The 19689-nt window shown below is 55.8% G+C and overlaps 7 protein-coding genes across 7 annotated transcripts; 4 read left to right on the top strand and 3 right to left on the bottom strand.

Annotated features, from left to right (window-relative positions):
• Positions 1–583: 583 nt before the first annotated feature.
• GGS23DRAFT_148788 (uncharacterized protein) lies at positions 584–969 on the bottom strand. The gene has a single exon (XM_051511345.1). The coding sequence runs from the start codon at positions 882–884 to the stop codon at positions 666–668; it is 219 nt and encodes a 72-aa protein (XP_051370098.1). The 5' UTR covers positions 885–969; the 3' UTR covers positions 584–665.
• Positions 970–1636: 667 nt separating this feature from the next.
• Positions 1637–2759, top strand: GGS23DRAFT_148853 (uncharacterized protein). Its single transcript, XM_051511346.1, has 2 exons — positions 1637–2262; positions 2384–2759. The coding sequence occupies exons 1-2, from the start codon at positions 2052–2054 to the stop codon at positions 2665–2667; spliced, it is 495 nt and encodes a 164-aa protein (XP_051370097.1). The 5' UTR covers positions 1637–2051; the 3' UTR covers positions 2668–2759.
• Positions 2759–5183, bottom strand: GGS23DRAFT_148780 (WD40 repeat-like protein). The gene is made up of 4 exons (XM_051511344.1): positions 5015–5183; positions 4777–4922; positions 4511–4659; positions 2759–4428 (listed from the first exon to the last, which is right to left on the bottom strand). Exons 1-4 carry the CDS (start codon positions 5089–5091, stop codon positions 2851–2853), a joined length of 1950 nt encoding a protein of 649 aa, XP_051370096.1. The 5' UTR covers positions 5092–5183; the 3' UTR covers positions 2759–2850.
• Positions 5184–6097: 914 nt separating this feature from the next.
• GGS23DRAFT_148739 (mediator complex subunit 13 C-terminal-domain-containing protein) lies at positions 6098–11048 on the top strand. The gene is made up of 2 exons (XM_051511343.1): positions 6098–6371; positions 6445–11048. The coding sequence occupies exons 1-2, from the start codon at positions 6312–6314 to the stop codon at positions 10897–10899; spliced, it is 4515 nt and encodes a 1504-aa protein (XP_051370095.1). The 5' UTR covers positions 6098–6311; the 3' UTR covers positions 10900–11048.
• GGS23DRAFT_576577 (phosphorylase family protein) lies at positions 11034–12653 on the bottom strand. The gene is made up of 3 exons (XM_051516861.1): positions 12339–12653; positions 11673–12164; positions 11034–11597 (listed from the first exon to the last, which is right to left on the bottom strand). The coding sequence occupies exons 1-3, from the start codon at positions 12364–12366 to the stop codon at positions 11197–11199; spliced, it is 921 nt and encodes a 306-aa protein (XP_051370094.1). The 5' UTR covers positions 12367–12653; the 3' UTR covers positions 11034–11196.
• An 883-nt stretch (positions 12654–13536) lies between these two features.
• GGS23DRAFT_611928 (FAD-binding domain-containing protein) lies at positions 13537–15846 on the top strand (the record flags this gene model as incomplete). Its single annotated transcript, XM_051520448.1, has 5 exons — positions 13537–13630; positions 13721–14114; positions 14179–14581; positions 14657–14737; positions 14788–15846. 5 exons carry the CDS (start codon positions 13537–13539, stop codon positions 15844–15846), a joined length of 2031 nt encoding a protein of 676 aa, XP_051370093.1.
• A 617-nt stretch (positions 15847–16463) lies between these two features.
• Positions 16464–19630, top strand: GGS23DRAFT_148642 (uncharacterized protein). Its single transcript, XM_051511342.1, has 3 exons — positions 16464–16789; positions 16868–17271; positions 17322–19630. Exons 1-3 carry the CDS (start codon positions 16572–16574, stop codon positions 19571–19573), a joined length of 2874 nt encoding a protein of 957 aa, XP_051370092.1. The 5' UTR covers positions 16464–16571; the 3' UTR covers positions 19574–19630.
• The last annotated feature ends 59 nt before the right edge of the window (positions 19631–19689 follow it).

Here is a 19689-nt window from a genome sequence, read left to right as displayed (position 1 = left end):
GTCGGCCGCTAGGATCCTGACTGGCGAGCGGCCGCATAGGCCAAGCCTTCGCGAGGACTGGCGAGGCCGCAACTACGGCCGGCCTCCGCGCGTCATGCAGTCGGGGGTGCTATTTTTTGCCCTGCTTCTTTTTCCCTTACCCCATTCCCCGCCATGGATGCCATCCGTGGGATCGGTAACTCGAGGACCCGTGTACACGTAAAGCTAGGAAGGGAGGTCTCGTCTAGGCATCCCGCGCAACCCAGCTAACTTACACGCGGGTAAACGCCCACCACCCCTTGGTCCCTCCTCGCCACTAATAAAACGTATGCACCGCGAGAGCGCCATCCATCCGGTTTACAATAGGGGGAGGTATAGGTAGGGGGTGGCTTATGCGCAAGGCTAATAGCGCTACTAGAAACGATGTAGGCGCGACGGCTGTCTCTGTCTACCGATTTTCTACGGAGATGCTGCCGACTGAGGGGAAAGGATTCTATACTCGCCCATTCTACGTGCTGCATTCAAGCGTCTGCGTCGCAGGCAGGGCGGCAGATGAGACGACGGCTTCGATCAGGATCGGGCGCCGAAAGCGGGCATGCGAGAACAGAGAGCGTCGTCCCTCGACCTCTTAGAACAGCTACGCGATAACCCGGGCGTAGTACGGAGGTAGACATACCGCTGCTATTTTAGATGGCGAGACCGGTGGCACGGCCAGGACTTGTGCTAGAGCGGGTGTTGATGGCTTGTCTGGCTGATCCTTCCAGAGGAAAGCATGGCCCACCACCTATCGAGTAGACGGAGAGGGCTATAGAGCCGCGGCTATTGGAGGTTGCTACGCATAGAGAGAAGAGGGCGTATGTAACCCAGTTGAGCAGCCAGTCGAGCCGTAAGTCGAATGCCGGCATAATGTAACCCGACCGTACGGTACGAAGCGAAATTCTTCAGCGGATAGTGACCCGACGAGTTCTCGCCCATGCCCGACGACCACGAGATACGACGTAGGAAACAGCAGAAGAAGGAGGGATTAAAGAAAGAAGTGCCGATAGACTGCGACGAGAGAGACAGGACGGGGGGTTAAGACGGGAATACCGTGGGCGACAGATGTGACGAAGACTGCACAAGTTCTAAAACAAGCCCGCCTCGCACGCCCATCCATAGGTCCATCCGCACTTGCGCACACCTGGGCGACGATAAAATGAGGACGAGAAGACCCCAAAAGAGAGACTCAGAGAGCGACCCCATGCGGCGCACCCCCTGTCGCCGATGCGCTGATTGGCAGAGCGGCAATGGGACAAGGCGCGAAAGCGCCCTGGGCTAAGCGCTTCGAGGGCGCGGCAGCCAATGGCGGCTGCGGGACGATCTAGGATCACGGAGATCTCAATGCTCCAGCTCGACGTGAGCTCGCCGCCGCGCCCAATCGCGAGCCGCCGAAGTGCCGGGACCCCTGGACGTCCCAACTGCCAGTGCTGCGTCGAGCCAGTCGGAGACTACAGCTAACGCTGCGCATGCCGCACGCACATCTTCTACCTCTCACACATCACACACGGTTCCTGTAGGCGTGTGCGTGTGCGTGTGTGTGTGCGGGTAGTAGTAGGTAGGCTCGTAGGCTCGTAGGCATCTTGCCCTCTTTCTCTTCCTCTCTTTCTCCCTCTCCCACGCCTATCGACTTAACACATACCCGTCCAACCCACCACCATGCATATCCTGTCACATCTCAGGGAGGCCCCTCGAGAGAAAAAAAAACACACATCTGCTCTAGCGCTTCTGCTAAGCGGTCCGACCCCCCTCCTCCTCCTCTCTGCTCTCCTCCCCTCCCCTCCGGTCCCAACAGCACCTCGCTCATAAGTACCCGGTCAGTGCCCGCGCGAGCGTGGCGTGATACAAATCCTAGCCCTTCTCCTTTCTCTCCCTTTCCTCCCATACGGCTGGATGAGGCTGGCTCACATTCTTCAACGGTCGTCCCACGTCGTACCACCCAGAACCAAAGCGCCGGCTCGCGGCTAGTATCTAGTCAGTAAACGAACCAGTTCTCGCCCTCTCTCCCTTCGCCGTCTCGCCTGCTGCAAGTCATCATGGCCGCGGCTCCCACCACCGACGTGTTCCCGCTGGAGACGGACGGACCATGGAACGACAGTAGCGACAGCGGGTCCGGCTCGGCCAACTCGGGCGGCGGCATCGACGACTCGGCTGGCGCGTCGGGAAGCAGCCCTGGCGTCGTGCAGATCTCCCACGAGGCTATGATCGCGATAATAGTCGTCGTCGCAGTTGTCTGCATGCTAGGCAGTACGTAAAACGCTCGTCCACTCCCCTACATACATACATGCGTACACACACGCATACCTATATATATATACGAGAGGCCCCCAATGCGTGTGCCTTGACAATACACTAATACAGGAACTAGTCTCCATGGCGGTGCTCTTCTACTTGGCTAAAAAGAGGGAGTGGAAGGTTAGGGAGAGCATCCGGCGCTCGGCGAGGAGGGTGGTCACGGCTCTCACACCCCGTCGGTCCGAATTCCCCAAGTCGGCCAAGGGTTCGTCGAGCAATTCGTCTCGCGGCCGTGTTCGCCTAGACGATGTGCCGCCGACGCCGAAACTCCGAGCTGAAGATATCGAGAAAGGCCTTGCCAAGGGAAGCATTCGGCAGAGCCCTGAAGGGAGAGGCCACAGGTGGACCAGGAAGTAAATGCAGGCGAGCGTCGGCAATCTAGAGGGGGTAGGCATTGGCAGCCAACACGGACGGTGTGGGATGGTATTCGGGGTAGCATGGGTTGTTTTCCCTCTCCAAACTGGAGCCAGGAGTCACGGGGGAGGCGATTCGCACTGGGGATCCTGTTTAATCCGTCCAATTATTTCATCATTAGGGGTATCATAGTCGTCTGAAGACATTACTACTAGCGCTCCGTCGCGAGTCCTTTCGTCTATCCTTCGCCTGCGCGATCGGGGCCTCTTCCGTCTTCTTCTTCCTCGTCGATTCTGGTATGAACGTGATCTTTCTCTCTCCAACCACGTCGCCGGTTCGGGCTTTGCTAACCCGGCCCGGCTTTTGCGTCCTAGAACCCAGTGATGTGTCTTTCGACAAGCGGCCACTGCTGCTACCGGACGCCCGGACGCGCATCACCATCTGTCTCTCTCTATCCGGCTTGGGAGCGGCTTCAACGTCGCTTTCGTCGACGTCGCTTGCGTCTTCCTCGCTCTCGTCTGACGTCGCTCTCTGGAAAGTAGTGGCCGCGCCTGCCCCTCCGTCGGCGTTCGTGCTTGGGTGAAGAGCCCGGAATTCGTGACTGTTTTCGTCGATCATGAACTCCTCGTCTTCAAATAGTTGGGCGAAACGCTCATCACCAAGCAACCCAGCCTTCGTGTCCACTTGCGCCCTCCTCTCTTGACGCTTGAGCAACTTATCGACTAGTTTCTGGTTGACTTTGACCTTCTTATTTCCGCGGATGCGGCTGGCACGCTCTTTTTCAACCTTATCCTTGATACGCTTGGCACGCTCCTCTTCCGCCGCATACGGGTTGACGATTAACCGAGCTTGCTCGTACAGCTTCGAAGCCACGAAATATCCGTGCATGTAAGGGCGTAATAGGTTTGTCTTGCCGATCAAGTGGTCGAGGCTGAGGGACCTCAATTCCGGCAGAGTGAGGAACTTGAAATTGTCATATTGCTCGGTGCTGACCTCGTCGGCCATCTCTTCAACCATGTTGTCGAGGAACGGGCACCACCGCGGCGCAGATCCTAGCTGCGGTATAAAAAAGCTATGCAGAGGTTTGCCCTCGTTAGCCGTCAGAATCATTCCCGTGTTCTTGCACCATGTGACGAAATTGATGTCGACCAATGGCTCAACAGACGTCCAGGTCTCGCCATCGAGTTCGTCCCAGATCTTGATCATCTGCTTATCAGCAGATAAGATCTTCTTCTCCTGCGAAGACGTCGTCATATGAATCAGATTCTTGATCGGGAATCCTGAACCGTGGTCCTTCTGCAGGAGTGGTTTCGGACTCCGCAGGTCAAAAATTTTGACTATACCGTTCGAGGTACCTGTCGCCAACGAAAGCCCCGACGGGTTGAAGTCGAGAGCAGTTATTTCGCCTTCCTGACCACCCAGAACGGCAATCCGAGCCTTGGATCGCGAATCCCAGAACTCGACGGAGCCGATAGACGTCCCAAATGCCAGTAAGTTGTGGCTCGTCTCGGCGATTGCTGCCGTGTTCACACTTCCAACACCGATGCTCCCTTGTAAGCCGCCTTCGACGCCTTCGTCGGCCCCCACATCGACCTGATACGACTTGACGAACCTCCCGATTTCTAGATTGACTCGGAAGACCTCGCCGTTACCATCGGAATCCAGTCCCACGGAAGGAATCAATGCCTCGGTAGCATGTCGATCGTAAACGAGGTCTCGCCCGTACCTGGGCAAGCGTAGCCCGTAGTGACAACCGGCGGGGGTCTACCGAGATATTAGCGTCCTCGGACGAGCGCATAGTTTGCGAGACGCTGGATTCATCGTCTCGAGGCTACGCGAATCTTACTTGGAATTCTAGTCTCCGGTCGCTTTGCAAATGGAGCGATTTCGAGTAGTCGGTCGAGAGGAGGACGAAGGTGGTATTGAGGGACGTCGTGTGCCTCGAAAACGACAGAGAGAGATGAGGTAGGTAGTGAACGTGAAACTGAGGTTTGTCTGCCAGCAGAGATTAGCATCTCGTCCCGCGGCCAGGGCCTCGCCCTATTCTGGAGAATACGATGGCCTGCTGGAGAGAGTGCGGAGGGTAGGTAGGGGAGACCGGGGGCAACGTACACGTCCCCGTGGACATTATCCAATCGTTGTCCTCCGAGACTCGCACGCACTGGCTGGCCTCCTCGAACTCGAAGTCTTGGAGAAGCTCTATCCGATTCTGGTACTCCGGGTCGGACTTCAAGCTGCGTTTCCGGCGACGAGCGAGCCTGCATGGGAGTATAGTTAGCACCTGTTTCCATGGCCCGGAACCGAGCAATGCTTGCGCCGGGAGACGTAGGCGTGGGAGGGCATCTCGCACCAATCCGGAAGAGGGCGCGCCGTGTTTGCGCCGGCTATGGTGTACACCGACACATCCCCCTGGTTGGTGGCCTTCATGGCGACGTTCGTGCCAGCGAGTGGTCACCGGCGTCTCCTGATTGCACGAGAGCGAGGGGGAGAGAAGTCGAGACTTGATCGCGCGAACTGCGGCCGGCCGGAAAGACGCACGAGCACAAAACGAGAAGAGGAAGAAAAAAATCCGCCAGCAGATCTGCTGCAGCGTTACCTAAAATGGGGCCGCTCTAAGTAGAGGGGCGATAGGACGCGATAGGACGCGATAGGGAGCGATAAGGAAAAGTCAGCCGGGAGCCACGAGAGGCGCATTTCCATGCATTAGCCCGACATTCCCTGGCCGGTCCGACGGTGAGATCTTGCCCCAGGCCTAGGCTCAGTGGGAGCTGGCTCCGATGCTCCCTGGATGGTAACGTGGTACCAGTACCGACGTTGGCATTGGCCACGGCCCGTGGAGTGTGGTAGCAGTACTTGGGATAGGTCCCTTGGACGGCTGCGACCCGCCAATTGCGAGACTCTCCAAGGCTGATTGGCCCCTCTGCGCCTGATATCAGATGTCGCCTGCCTCGTCAAGCACCTTAGCCTATAGGCAGCATGTACCTCCATAGAAGCCGTGCACGCGTACATCCCATACTTCAGGTGCCCAGGGCCGCTGGCAGTTCTCTCGCATCGGTACCGGTACGTACCTGTCTAGGTACCCAAAGGTGGCCTCTGCCGGAGATCGCAGGACACCTTAAGTGTGGGTACCTTTCTCTACCTCCCGGCTCCCTGCACCTGGTCACGCCTAGAGCCAGAGGCTCAGCAACAACTCGATACAGGGATTTTCGTCTATTCATCACAATCCACCGCCAACTCCGCCCTTTTCGCCGCCCCAAACTGTCGATTCCCTCCACGATTGAGTCTCAATCCTTCCCATCCGCGGTGTCTCGTCGGTAACGTGGTCTTGCTGCTGTTCTGCCTTCGAGGACAAGATCCTATCAACGCCAACCGCGACGGCATCTCGATGGCTCGATAGCTGTGCGTCCGCGCGCTCGCCTGCCTGTCTCTCCCCTGCGCTTCCGCCCTCGCCTCGTCTCTGGTCAACGTAGGCGCAGCGGAGATGGAGTTCAGCACGTGCTGGAGACCTCAGAGACTGAAATTAACAACCGCGATACCCAGTATTCATATCGTTCGCTGTATCTCCATCTTCCCGTAACCGTTGCTTCTGCTTCCTGGTCCGACGGCGCCCGTGACGCCATTTATATGGAAACGACTCTTGCGACGGAATGATTGATACGATCTACGATATGGACACTGGTGAATACGAGACTAATGCATTAGTAATTGTCCGTTGCGCTCCTCACCTCTCCTGCTTGTCTGCCTGTGCCCTTTTCCGCTGACTGGCTTCTCGACGTCTAGAATAATATATCTTCTGTCAGCTTCGCTTTCTACGACCCCGTCACCCCGGTCCCGACCTCCTTCGACCCCAGGGCGCTCGAACTGGAGACGACGCTTCGGAAGGATGGCTTCCTGGCCTACTATGATACCGCGCGACGGAGATTGTGGTGCTTCCATATATGGAGAAAAGACAGGCCTCAGGGAAATGCAGCCAGCAGTTCCGCGTTCCCGAAATCGGTCGGCAACGCTGGGTTGTCCTTCTCACTTGTCGAGGAGGGTGCTTTCGAGTCGGCCGCGCTCGCGAAGAATCGCTTCTATGGCCCGAACACCGTCAACACACCTGCTAGCTCCTCTTCGTCGGCCGGGTCGTCCGCCCTCGATTCGGCTTACAGGAGCGTGCCGTCCGCCACCCTTCCGTCGCTTCAGTCCTTTCCGACGCCCACGGCCACAGCCGACCAGGAGTTGAAACTGGTCAGCTCTTCAGTTTTAATCAGGGACGCCTACCAATATTTCATCTCTGCAGCCCTTTCGGCGGTCTCATGGAGCTTCTGTGCCAAGACTGGCGCCATCCCATTAAGCTGCCAAACGCTGCTTCTTTCCAAAGAAGCTCACCATAGTTACAGCGCCGCAATCGCCGTTCTCGCGTCACTGCGTATATACCTTACCACGACAGGTAGCCTTGTCATATCCCTAGCTCTCTCTCCCGCAGAGGGTATTATTAGCCTGTCTCAAAATATCGGGCACATGTTGCCATCTTTCGGCGTTACCATATTAGCCGCTCCGCTCGGAATGTTTGCCACTTGCCAACCTAGTTCTCTGTCTGAACCTACAGTCGTCGAAAGCAACCTAGGCCAGTCGCCGGATACTCAGGTTCTACGGATGCGGTCCGAGAGAGACGACGGTCCTTGGCGCAGCTTTTGTGCCAAATTTCTACAGGCCCGTAACGTCCCATGTACCCCGAACGGGTCCCAGAACTGGATTACCCTTCATCGGATGCGCCGAAAGCCTGTAGAGCAGCCCGTCGATGGGAAAAGAACTCCCCTAGCAGGCTCTTACAGCGTATCGTGGCCCGCCAACCTTTGCTTTTGTAAGATATTTTCGCGACTGGCAATCAGAGCCGACACGGAGGAGCAGTCAACGTCCTCCCCCGACCGGTGCTTCGATACTCTAAAAGCTGCGAGGAGTTGGTTTCAAGGCGCTAGGGAACGAGATGAACTGTTAGCGAAAAACATGAAGGAGAGGGAGGTTGCGGTAGCTCGTGACGCCGCAGACGGTCAAGCCCAACACGCGAATGGACATTCCCCTTTAACCTTACAACGGTTGGGTAACGCCGGAATGCTTACAGGGGGCCTGTACCCAACGCCACCCGAAGGTAGCCAAAATCATACAGAGCCTCAATCGTTGGATGGCACAGGATCCAGTCCTGGGAACAATGCGACGACCACCACAACAGTCGAAATCGATGTTGTTCACAATACTCAGTCCCTTAATGATGGCTGGGAAAACATGGAAGCGAAGCGCGAGCGTATAGGCGCCTCGTTCGAATCTGAGAATCTCTTCGGCGAGCTTGGCCCCGATATGTTTGGAGACAATGATATTACCGAAGCCGATTTCAACTTCTTCGACGAACAACCGGGTGATATGGGTCTAGGCTCTCTAGGTCTCCCCGATCTTCCCGACGTAGGTTCAAACATGGACCTTACGGCAGATCTTCCGATGGCACCGGAGCCCCAACTCAAGGCAGACTCTTCCGACATCCGATTGCCTAGCATCCCCACTGCCCCAACGTTCGCGAAGCCCGAGCTTCGGCATGCGAGAAGTTCACTCGGAGAGGAAGCACGACGCCAAGCCGGATCCGAGGCCTACCGGTCCCAATCCAGGGGGGTAAAGAGACCTGCTAGCCCATTCGATCCAGATACCGTGTTTAAAAGGATCCGAGCATCCCTCGATAACTACGAGGCCACCCGAAAAAACTCATGCATCAAGGTCTCTCGCCAGGGGAGCATCTTCGACAAGGTAAATTTTGGGCCAAGCTTGTCCATCGTGAATAGCAAGTACGAGGGAAACGGTCGGTACGGCTATACCATCGACCGACCGAAAGAGGCCAGGCCGTCTCATTTGAACGAGCCGCCTATGACGGACTATCTCCGGCGCCATGCGAAGAATCGGAAACTTCTAAAAGACGCGCCTTCTAATGTGGGGCAGCTCTTGATCCGCGCGTCTGGTATTCAAGTCCCTGCGTTGAATCGTGAAAGCCCCTCGAATATCGAGGAAATCCACTCAGATGCCGATGAAGTAAGCCTTGTGTCCGATCAAGATGACTCGAGTTACGACAGTGATGAGCCGTTGTCACCAGTCAAGTCTCTGAGCATGAGGCGGCGGCTGGTTGACGACGACGGAGAGTCGCTTGCTACCTCGTTTAGGGAGTTCGAGTCTGTAGACATGAGCTCGCCGCATCTGTCCCTAGACCTCCCCCAAAGCTACAAATCCGAAGCAGACCTCTCTCTCACCAAATATTTCGCCGACCCGGAGCCTCCCTGGACTCAATATTCCCTACCGGATGATCAGTTGATAATGGCTGCGCAAATCCTGACCGACCAGTTCTCCACCTGCACCCTCTTAGTTGGCACTGCATCTCCGCCGCTCGAATCAAGAACCGACCGGCGTCGCCAGCTTACCGGGCTGGCCCGCAAGTCGATTCAAGAGATTAAGTCTAGTCTCCCTCCTTGCTTCGGACTAGCTGTCGAGTACCAATTCCGACCCTTCATCGAGCTCCAAGATGTGCCTCTGCTTGGCCAGCCGACCAGGATGCAGCCGAGGCCCCCAGGCGTCGATCAGATGAGGCCGAGCAACTTGTTCCAAATCCCCTCTCCCCATTTTGAATTACGGCGATATGAATCGAAGCTCTCTGTCCTTCCGTCGGCCGTTTCCTTCTGGGAGAGTTTAGGGCTAAGCCCATCTCCGGGAAACAAGGATGTCAATGCCATCTGCATATTTCCCGATTACGAAGGCCTCCTAGATGATATGCTCGTATTCACAGACCGAATGCGCAGCGTGTACGAGTCGTTAAAACTAGGCTCGTTCAACCGCTTACCGACGACATCTGGCGTGGAGAACGGAATATTCCCCGTTAGCGTCGACAAAGACGCGGCGCCATTCAGCAAAACCTCCCCCTTCCTGAAGCCAGCATTAGCGAGCTGCGTATCCAAAGTCTGCCAAGTGCTCGCATCCATAACGGCCGAAGAAGTCAATTTTGTGGTCTTCTTTGTCTACTCCCCGGACCTGGCCGGATCTATAGTTGAATGTTGCGTGATCTTCAACCAAATATTTGAAGGCTACAAGAGATTGATGTCCAGCAAAAAGTTGCCCATCGTCAACAACCTAGCCCTGCAGTTGGTACCTCAGGAATTCGTGGCATCCGCGAGTACGGTTGCTATGCCATCCCCGTTCGATTTCTCCAGGCTGGCGATGGAGACATACGACAGGTGCACTCAATTCAATAGCGCCACGCCATCACCATCTATCGTGCTCGAACAACCACCCCCGCGGATGATTGATTTCAAGTTAACAACGGTCCCATCCGCATCCTTATTACACGAGAACACGTGCCTCCACATTGCCTATGCGCAAAGCATAGATGGCAGGTGGATCACCGCCGCGTGGACGGATAATAGGGGCAGTCAACAAATGACGGCCTCGTACTGCTTAGGGAGAAAGGGAAAGTCTCTGTCAACCTCTCTTGCGGATATTGCAACGGAGATCTGGGGGGCGACCCGTGATTTTATCTCCACCTGGAAAGTACACTGGCGAATTATTATCGCAAAATGCGGTACGATGGAGCATTCCGAGATAGAACTTTGGTCAGGCCTCGCACAGGCAGAATCGAAAGCATCAGTGAGCTTGACGCTCGTCACAGTAGATACGGACCCGTCTCTACAGTTACTGCCACCTGTTGTCAAGGTTCCTAGTAGCGTATTGTCTGTGTTCTACACAACTCCAGTCTCGACACCACAGGGGTCCATGGTGTCCCCAGAGCAAAGCGGGAACCCCCCCACCCCTATACGGGAGAATGCGGCTACGGGCGCGCCGACACCGAACGAGAACAACGCGACGGAGTCGGATGCCGACTCTACGTTGACGGAGATTACGGACCAAACTTGGGGCGCCGTCCTATCGCACAGGCTGAACAATTCCGTCTCCATGACAGAGCTCTCCCCCGCCCTCGTCAGCGGGTATCTGGTAAAGCGAGGCGGAACCCGAATCGAGGATCCGCCCGTAGTTCTCGAAGTCAACATCGTCCACAACGAAGGAAATCCTAGAGCATATGAGGCACTACTGCGGGAGATGCTTATATGTTACCGGGGGCTAGGAACCCTAGCCAGGGCACGCGGGGTGGTGGACAGAGAGACAGACATCCGTCCCTGGCATATAGCAGCCGCCGAGAAAGCCGTCAGGGCGCTGTACACGCTAATGTGATATAGGAAGCGACGATGATAGGTCGAAGATATTGTACATAGGAGTCGCGTGGTGGGCAGAGCAGTATTACTAGAAACGACATACAATACCCGGCTTTGTGGCTTTGATCGAATACATTTACATTTACCAATACTATTTCGAGGGACGACTCGTGTTTCGCATCCAATCCGTCTATCATGATTAGTCTATCACGGTATCTATATAAGCATATCTACCTTTTACCGTAGCTTTGGTGTTGAACCCGTTGTGGCCTAGTGTTTTTCTGTTTCATTCTGCCCTTCTCGAAGCCCCTATTGCTCAATCCAGGAACCCGGGGAACAGGTACTCGACTTTCTTGAGAGCTTCAGGGTTGCGGCCCTCGGGCTTGGTGCAGAATATGACGGCACCCTTGCTGGTGCCCTCCCAGTGCTTGGCGGTGACGAGGTCGCTGTTCTCGTGCTTGCACAGCTCGTCGAGTACGGCGCCGACAAGGTGGCGCGCGTTGCGGCCGTTGCTCTCCATGTAATGCATGACCATCGACACGTCAACGTCCTCGGTCGTGTGCCAGCAGTCGTAGTCGGTAGCCATGCAGATCACCTGGTACGCGAGCTCGGCCTCGCGCGCCAGCTTCGCCTCAGGCAACAGCGACATACTGATCACGGATCCGCCCCACGACCGGTATAGGTTTGACTCGGCGCGAGTCGAGAACTGAGGCCCTTCTATTGCGCCGGGGAAGGATATGCGTTAGCAGGGTGAGGGGACCGCGGAGGAAAGAGGAGGGGAAGGGAACCCACCCATGCATATGGCGGTACCCTCGCCGTGGAGGACGACGCCTTCGCCCTGCATGGCGGCGGCGCAGCGGCGGACGACGTCGGCGATCTTGGAGTCGTAGGGATCGCCGAAGGGAACGTGGCCGACGAGGCCGCCCTCGAAGAAGGTGAAGGGACGGATGCCCTTGGTGCGGTCGATGACCTGGTCGGGGATGACGAAGTCCATGGGCTTGATGTCCTCGCGGAGGGAGCCGACGGCGGAGAAGGCGACGACACAGCGGACGCCGAGGTAGCGGAGGGCAGCGATGTTGGCGCGGGCGGGGATCTCATGGGGCGCGAACTGGTGGTGGACGCCGTGGCGCGCGAGGAAGGCGACGGGCACGCCGCCGTGCTCGAGGATCAGGATGGGCGCCGACGGGTAGCCCCACGGCGTCAGCGGGTTCACGCGCGCGATCGGCGTGTACCCTTCGATCTTGTAGAGCCCAGTCCCGCCTATGACGGCGATGTGGACCGGGCCTGCGGGGAGAGACTAGGTCAGTCGAGGGGGGGGCTCGAGGTGGGCAGTAGTCATGATGATGAATGCCGTGCCGTTGGTAAGTTGAAGATAGGGGGAGTGGAGAGGGACCTGGTGAAATGCCTAGGGAAGGGCGTGTAGGAGCAGAGAGAGGAGAAGAGAGAGGTGGAGCTTACGGTCGAAGGTGTCGGGGAGGTCGGACATTATCGCGGACTTTGTTCGGACGGCGGCGGAGTTTTGGTGAGGATCTAGGAGGATTTAGGTGTCTGCATAAGTATTTCCTAGATGATCTGGCCCCTTGCTTCCGGGTCAATGGGTGGGAAGTGAAGGGCAGGTCGAAACGGTCGCGCCGTCGTCGTGGCCTGAGAGAAAAAGAGACGGTGATAAGGGCAAAGGGGGGTAGGTGAGGCGTTAATGCATGGCTGCGATATTGGTGACATTTCGTGCCCCTCCCCCTCATATCTCTGCTCTCCCCTCCACGGCGCCACACGCAGCACGCAATTCAGCGAGCGAGGTCTCTTATGTACCTAGTGAAGTACTTACCTACGACTTATCCACTAAACCAGTTTAGCGGGATGCGATGACAAGCGGGGGATATTCATCTATCCGTAACATGCGTAGCCGGAAATGCATCAATCAACGCCTAAGGCTCTCCACCAGATCCGGCACTTGTCTAACTTGGTCCCTGCATGTTGCATTATTTCCTCAACCTCGTCGTCGCCCCCGGGATCGTCCTGCATATCTGGGGATATGTGCGTAATCGAAAGGCGCTTATGGTCCGATCCGTATGCCCACACACCTGTTTCGCTACCAACCTAACCTGGTCGACCATCTCACACACCCGCCCCCCTTCCCCCCAATAGAGGTCTGGCTGGTTATCCGCGATGTCCACCCCTTTATCCCCCTTCCGTGGCCGTGCTCCGAATATCGTTAAATCAATACTCGGTCACGTATACCAAGCGTACCATGCGTGAGATGGTGCGACTCGCCTTCTAGAAACTCACGCTTGGAAGACGAAAACTCGGTAACCTTACCTCGCTAGGACGATTGTTGCCCGCGAAGTGCCGGTGTAGATGGCCACGATGTCGGCTAATGCCACCGACTAATAACATCACGGCGCGTGCCCGCCGTCGTCTTGTATGTGCGGTTCCATTTTCGGAAATTACCCGTTAAGTAGCCATGCCCGTTCTCCAGTCCAGACCTGCCTTTCATCATAGTGGTGAGCCATGTTCCCGGAAGAAGTGGTTGCCAGGAATCTGCGATACATCTGAACCCTCAGAGACCTCAAGGGCTTCTCTGCCAGCTCTGGTCTCCTCACCTCCTCCGCTGTTCTCACCACCTCTGCTCCACCTTCGACCACGCGCGATTATCGCCATGTATGCTAATGTGCTGTTCGGGGTGGGCCTAGTATCGGCGTTCTCGCGGCTAGGACTCGCTCAGACGATTATCGTGAATGGCGAAGCCATCAGTCAGTCATATCGTGAATCTTTCGGAGGGTGGTATTTGCGAATACACCGTTGCTCAACAGGCTAACCCAGCACCTACTTGACTCCCAAAGTTGCCAACGAGCACACGGTCTCCCCCGCCTTCGTCACCACCAACGCGTCCTCTTCCAACGCAACGGCCGACCTCTTTCTGGGGGAAACTCGGCAGCTCACGGACGACGTCTTAAAAAATCTAACTGGACTCGGCTTGACTAACATCCTATTGTTTGGTTTCGCCGATCCGGCGACTGCGGCTAACCAATCTACCATCGGGCCCTGCAAGACCTTCCCCGATGAATTCGTCGCATACCCCGGCCTCGTCACTAAGAGGGTCTTTGATCTCCTCCTAGGTGGCAGTCTTATTCAGACCACACCGCTCGCTTCTCCCTGCTATAGCGATTATGGAAACCAAGATGCCGCCAAATGTAGGGAGATCACGTCGCGTTGGTCGGACAGTTCCTACATCCAGTAAGTACACCGCTATAGCACTTCTCCAATAGAAACCAATAAGCAGTAATCTAAACCTGCTAAGCACAAACGATCCCACATCGATCAACGCAATTCTCTTCGAGGGCACCTCCTGTGTGCCTCACACGATAAATCCTTATGCTAAGAACTGCACCATTGGAGCGTACCCAACCATGTCGGTCAACGTAACCAATGTCTCCCAGATTCAACTGGCTATCAACATGGCCCGCAGCCTTAACCTCCGGCTCGTCGTTAAGAATACCGGTCACGATTACGGCGCCAAGTCCACCGGAGCCGGAGCACTCTCTATATGGACTCACAATTTGAAAGACATACAGCTATATGAGAACTATGAAGAGGGCTCATACAGGGGACCGGCTTTTAAGATGGGGGCCGGCATCCAAGTTTTTGAAGCGTACGAAGCTGCCCATAAGCATAATCTCACCATCGTCGGCGCCGAAGGGAAGGTAAATGCGTCCTCCTCTCCCCAGCCAAATGGGGCTTACCCTTTAGATAAATGGGGAGCTAATACATACCCATAGACGGTCGGCCTAACGGGAGGGTATATCCTCGGTGGTGGCCACTCTCCCCTATCGAGCATATACGGAATGGCGGCAGACCAGGTGAGTGTTTTGCACGCCAGTTTGAGCTCCTTGATTAACGGCTTCGCTAGGTCCTTTCGATAGAAGTCGTAACAGCCGACGGCCGCTTTGTCACAGCAAGCGAAACATCTCACTCTGAGCTCTTTTGGGCCCTCCGGGGTGGTGGTGGGTCGACCTATGGGGTTGTAACCTCCATGGTAATTAAAGCGTTCCCCGAAATTCCGGTGACGACGATGAGTTTCAGCCTAACTACCGGGGACGATGTATCTGTCAGGCAGTTTTGGCAAGCCGTGCGCGCCTATTTCCAAGGTTTTATCAACTACACCGATGCCGGCAACTATGCTCATTTCAACCTCAACGCGACGAGCGGCAACTACGTCTGGAATATGGCACCGTGGTTTGCGCCAAACATGTCCAAGTCTGAATTGCAGGCGCTTAGCCAGCCCTTCTTCAATGCCGTGGGAAAGATCGGGCTCGATCTCAAGCCAGTCTACCAAGAATACACCAGTTTCTACGAGGCATGGGACAAGTCTTTCCCTCTCGAATCATGGGGATCGAATCTTGCGCGATACGGCAGTCGACTCTTCCCTAAAGAAAACTGGGAGAATTCAACGAAGCTATCGGATACCTTCGAGGCTATCCGATACGTCGTGGACAGCGGCGGAGTCGTATCCGGGTACAACGTGGCGGCAGCCCCCAAATCCGGCTACCCGGACAGCGCTGTCAACCCGGCGTGGCGCCAGGCGGTGCTCCATGCGGTCGACATCGTCTCGTGGACGCAGGACATGTATACGGAGCTGATCACGATCTGGAGCACGACGCTAACCTCGGACTGGGGCGTGGTATGGAGGCAAGTGTCGCCGGGCTCGGGGGCCTACCTGTCGGAGTCGGACTACATCGAACCCAACTTCCAGCAGTCGTTCTGGGGAGACAAATACGACCGGCTGTACCGGCTCAAGAAGAAGATGGACCCGTGGGACGTGTTCTACGCGCAGAACGCTGTCGGATCCGAGGACTGGGAGATGTCGGATTACATCTTCGGGGTCCTGCCATCGCAGAACAGCCGTCTATGCCGCAGAGGGACGAACCTCTCTCAGCGGGGAGAGTTAAAGAAGGTCAAGGCTGAGTAGCGACTTGCTAGAAAGGTGAAAGCCAAGAGGAGGGGAACGTCGCCTTACACTCTGTCTACCTTCCTACAGCGCAGATCCGCAAGACAGAACTCGGGTATATTGACTAGGTCGATATTAGCACGTCGAATGAAAGCTATTGTATCCTAATGCTATCGAGTCCTACTATAAATCTTTCCTTCTAAACTGCCTCCTAGAATGCATTCGTCGTTTTAGCTCTGTACTTGCTTTATTGTAAGGAGTTGCCCTTAACCTTGGCCTCAAAAAAAGGGGGGTGGTGAATACGGGGTATAGTTGTTTATATGCATAGACGCATAACCTCTGTAGACCTATATACTGCTATAGTAGATCAGGCCGGCTTGATGCATATGTACATAAGCAGCTTCTTCACCCCACCAGACGTCATTGTAAGTACCTACTCGTACCTGCTTGTGTGAAGAAGTTTCCCATGTTAGGCCTTGCCTGCCCTCAATCCTCTAACAGCTTTCTCTCTCCCTCAACCACCGTCTGACCCCATATCGCCAGCAGAGCATAGCATTATTTTGCCCTCTGTCTGCCTAAGCCATCCGCCTTTGACCACCGCTCACCAGCAGGCTCCTCGTCTCCGCCCTCCTAGTCAATGGCGAGGACATCTTGCACTTTGCCCAGGCGCCCGAGTTATCTATAGTCGCGACAACTTCCCGAATACTGGAGACCATCGCTTACTAGAGCTATTCTAAACCGTAGACATGCCGTCCTCTCCCTCGAGGCCGACCAACCAGGTCGACGCCGACGCGGGTCACTTATGGAAAAATGACTCCATCGAGGAGCGCATTTTCTCCTCGGCTTTGATCTGCCTCGAGGGCCATTACACACAGTCGCCCGTCATGGGACCCCAGTCTATAGCCAAGGTCACAAGCATAATCTCGAAGACCCTCGAGAAGACTCACACTTTCAAAGATGTTCGGTAAGCGGCGACTATTAGGACGTCATTCATCCCTAAGGTGATCCCCAGCCCGGCGTCCAACTAATACGCGAGCTGCAGGGAAGTCCTTTCGAGAAATCTGCGGGTGTGGATGTGGTTACGCCGGGCCGTTTCCGCTACGATCTGCGACCTGAACGAGAAATCGCTTGGCGTGCGATCCGAGCCCTTTGTACAGACCAAGTTTATCGACATCACCACGCCCGAGGTCACAGCTCTGATCATCAAGAACTACGCGCCCCTAAAAGAAGCTCTGCAGATGCTTAACAAGTTAATGCACATTGCCCGGAATCTACTCGTCACCACAGACCCGGAAGTACCCCAGGACCTGTCAGCAGCAATTTACTTCGACCATGAGGTGTACGAGGCGATATGTCTTTGTGTCAATGTCACTAGTAAGGGCATTGATGGAGAGATGCCGGAAGAAGAAGCCTCGAGGACCAAATTGAACGAGATAACAGAGCTCTGTACGTCCAATCTCCCGGCATCATCCCCGGTGTTGTCTGACAATCAATAGGCAAGAAGGTATTGGTGACTTCCCTGCAGCAGGCACACAACTGGATCTCTAAGAATGATCGCAATAAAATGATGTTTTGGTACAAAGTGTTGATTGAATCGCCAGACGCCGAGAGTATCCCGGGGCCGGAAGACCGACCGGACACGAGCCTCCCCGTCTCTCCGACCCTCAGAAACAATTATCTCCGAGAGGAGATTTTCAACTGGCTCAAGAGATCCTCGAGGATGTGCGAGACTGCAGCCAACATATGCAGAGAATATTTCGACGCACAGAGCACTGAAATGAAGGATCGGTGGCTACCGCACGAAGATAACATTCTTGCCTGTAACTATATGCCGCCAGAGAAGTGGGCATGGCAGCCCGATAGCTACGACGAGGCTGTCGAGGTGGTCTCTACCTGGAACCCGGAGGAGACGGACAAATTCCAGCAGGACAGAGCATACGGGCGTGTGTCGCATGAGCTCGATCAGTGGTGGGACAGCGCACGCATTCCCAATCCTAGCGACTGGGGCTTGGCCTCACTCCCGATCGAGTTGGTTCCCCAGCGTATCAAGGAGTGCGAGACCAACCTCATGCAGCGCTACGCAGCGGCGGAGCCTCAAGAGGAGCCGAGCGACATAAACGAGCATTCTGTAGATGACACTCTCAATGTCGAATGGCAGAACCAGGCACCCCACGCGACCCCGGATTTTGCTCCCGAGTACGACGAGTACGACGAAGAACCCGACGATGACGATTCTTACGGCGAAGGACCAATGACCGGCCTACTTACCGAGGTGCCAAACATCCTGGACCCCAAGCAGATCGAGGCGCTTCACATGATAGTCAAATTGTGTATCTTGGATTCAGCTGGTTCCGGTTTGACTCGCTTTGGCGAGAGCCTGCAGCATGCCCGGTGCCGCATTTTCCTCGCGACTGATTGCGGCAGGAATCTCCTGAGAGAAATGCTAGTCTTCATTGCCGTATGGGAGAAGGATGATCAGTCTCTCATATTTCAGATCAGCTGCCAGATAGTGCAGGCGATGCACGAGAACGCGCTCATACCTTTCGCCTGGTCGGCCCTCCGAAGCCCGAAAGACATTATCTCCCCGGCGCAGACCGTCCTGCTCCGGCTCATCACCTACCTCTTCCGCACGTCCCTTTACCCGTCCAAGGACTATAGCCCCTCCCATGATCCCGATGGAGAAGACGTGGAGACAAGCCTCGCGAGAGAGGATGTCCGTCTCGGGAAAATGTTAAACTATCTGTACGGAATCTTTCGAAGCCGCATCGTGCCGGAGTGCATCGCCTTGATGCAGATTCAAGGCGAGGTGCGTAAAGGCCGGCTGGATCCGGGAGACTTTCCAGTAGATAACTGGGACCTAGAGCGTGCTAAGGATGGTTTGGTGCAATACCTCGACTTTCTATCCACTATTTCCGAGATATATGCTCTACGCCAACATCTTATCGACTACGAGGCCGTGTACGAACTTCTTAAACTACTAGAAGGTCTCGACGTCGGGGTAGAGAAAGCGCCATTCCCGGGGACGCGACGAAACGAACCGCCCACTACGCCCTCCACCACAACCTCGACACCCCAGGCATCCTCATCGAATAACCCGCCCCCGCCTCCGCCTCCCCCACCCCCCATCGCCGACCCGCCGCACGAATTTCCTTGGTCCGGGATAAAAGGACAGGTTCTATCTATTCTCGCAGCTCTACTCCAGCCGCCACCCGGCCAATCTTCCCCGGGTAACCCGACGGTTCAGCTCCAGATACTGCAGCACAACGGGATAATCGCCCTTCTCAACTGCTGTCTATACGACGACAATAACCGCTTTTGCCGCGAGCGCACCCAGCTCTGCCTCAAGTGGCTCATGGACGGGTGCCCGGACGCTTCGGCTTTCCTGCAAAATCTTGTCGGCACGGGCCAGCAGGGACAACCTGTCACGCGACCGCCGGCGGGAAGCAGCAGCGCGACACAAGCTGTCAGGATTGACGGTATACCAGGGGAGGTTCGGGTTCAGATGCGCAGGTCAAGCGCGCCAGCCGGGGAGGCGGAAGAGGTGGGCGCAGCGGCGGCAGGGGCAGGTGAAAGTGCGGGGGCAAGCCTCGCGGGCTCGAGCAGTCTGAGGAGCAGATTAGAAGAGAACAATACTCGCAACCAAGAGCTCGTTAACAACCTTCTCGCGCTGACCGCGGCCATGGAGGGGACGGCCAAGCTGACTATCGCGCACGACGAGGACGAGACAGAGGATGACGGCTTCATGTGAAGCAGTATAGGCACTTGAGGGGTATTACAAGCGAAGAGATGTAGTTGGGCGGAATGTCTGCCTCCTCTAAGGACTTGCCCGACATATGCCCACCTACCTGCTAGGAGATCACAATT

This window comes from Durotheca rogersii (assembly GCF_024521655.1).
Source record: "Durotheca rogersii strain YMJ 92031201 chromosome Unknown GGS23scaffold_18, whole genome shotgun sequence".
NCBI classification, from domain to species: Eukaryota; Fungi; Ascomycota; class Sordariomycetes; order Xylariales; family Xylariaceae; genus Durotheca; species Durotheca rogersii.
Note: the sequence above shows the minus strand (reverse complement) of the source record. Positions and strands in the feature narration are given on the sequence as shown.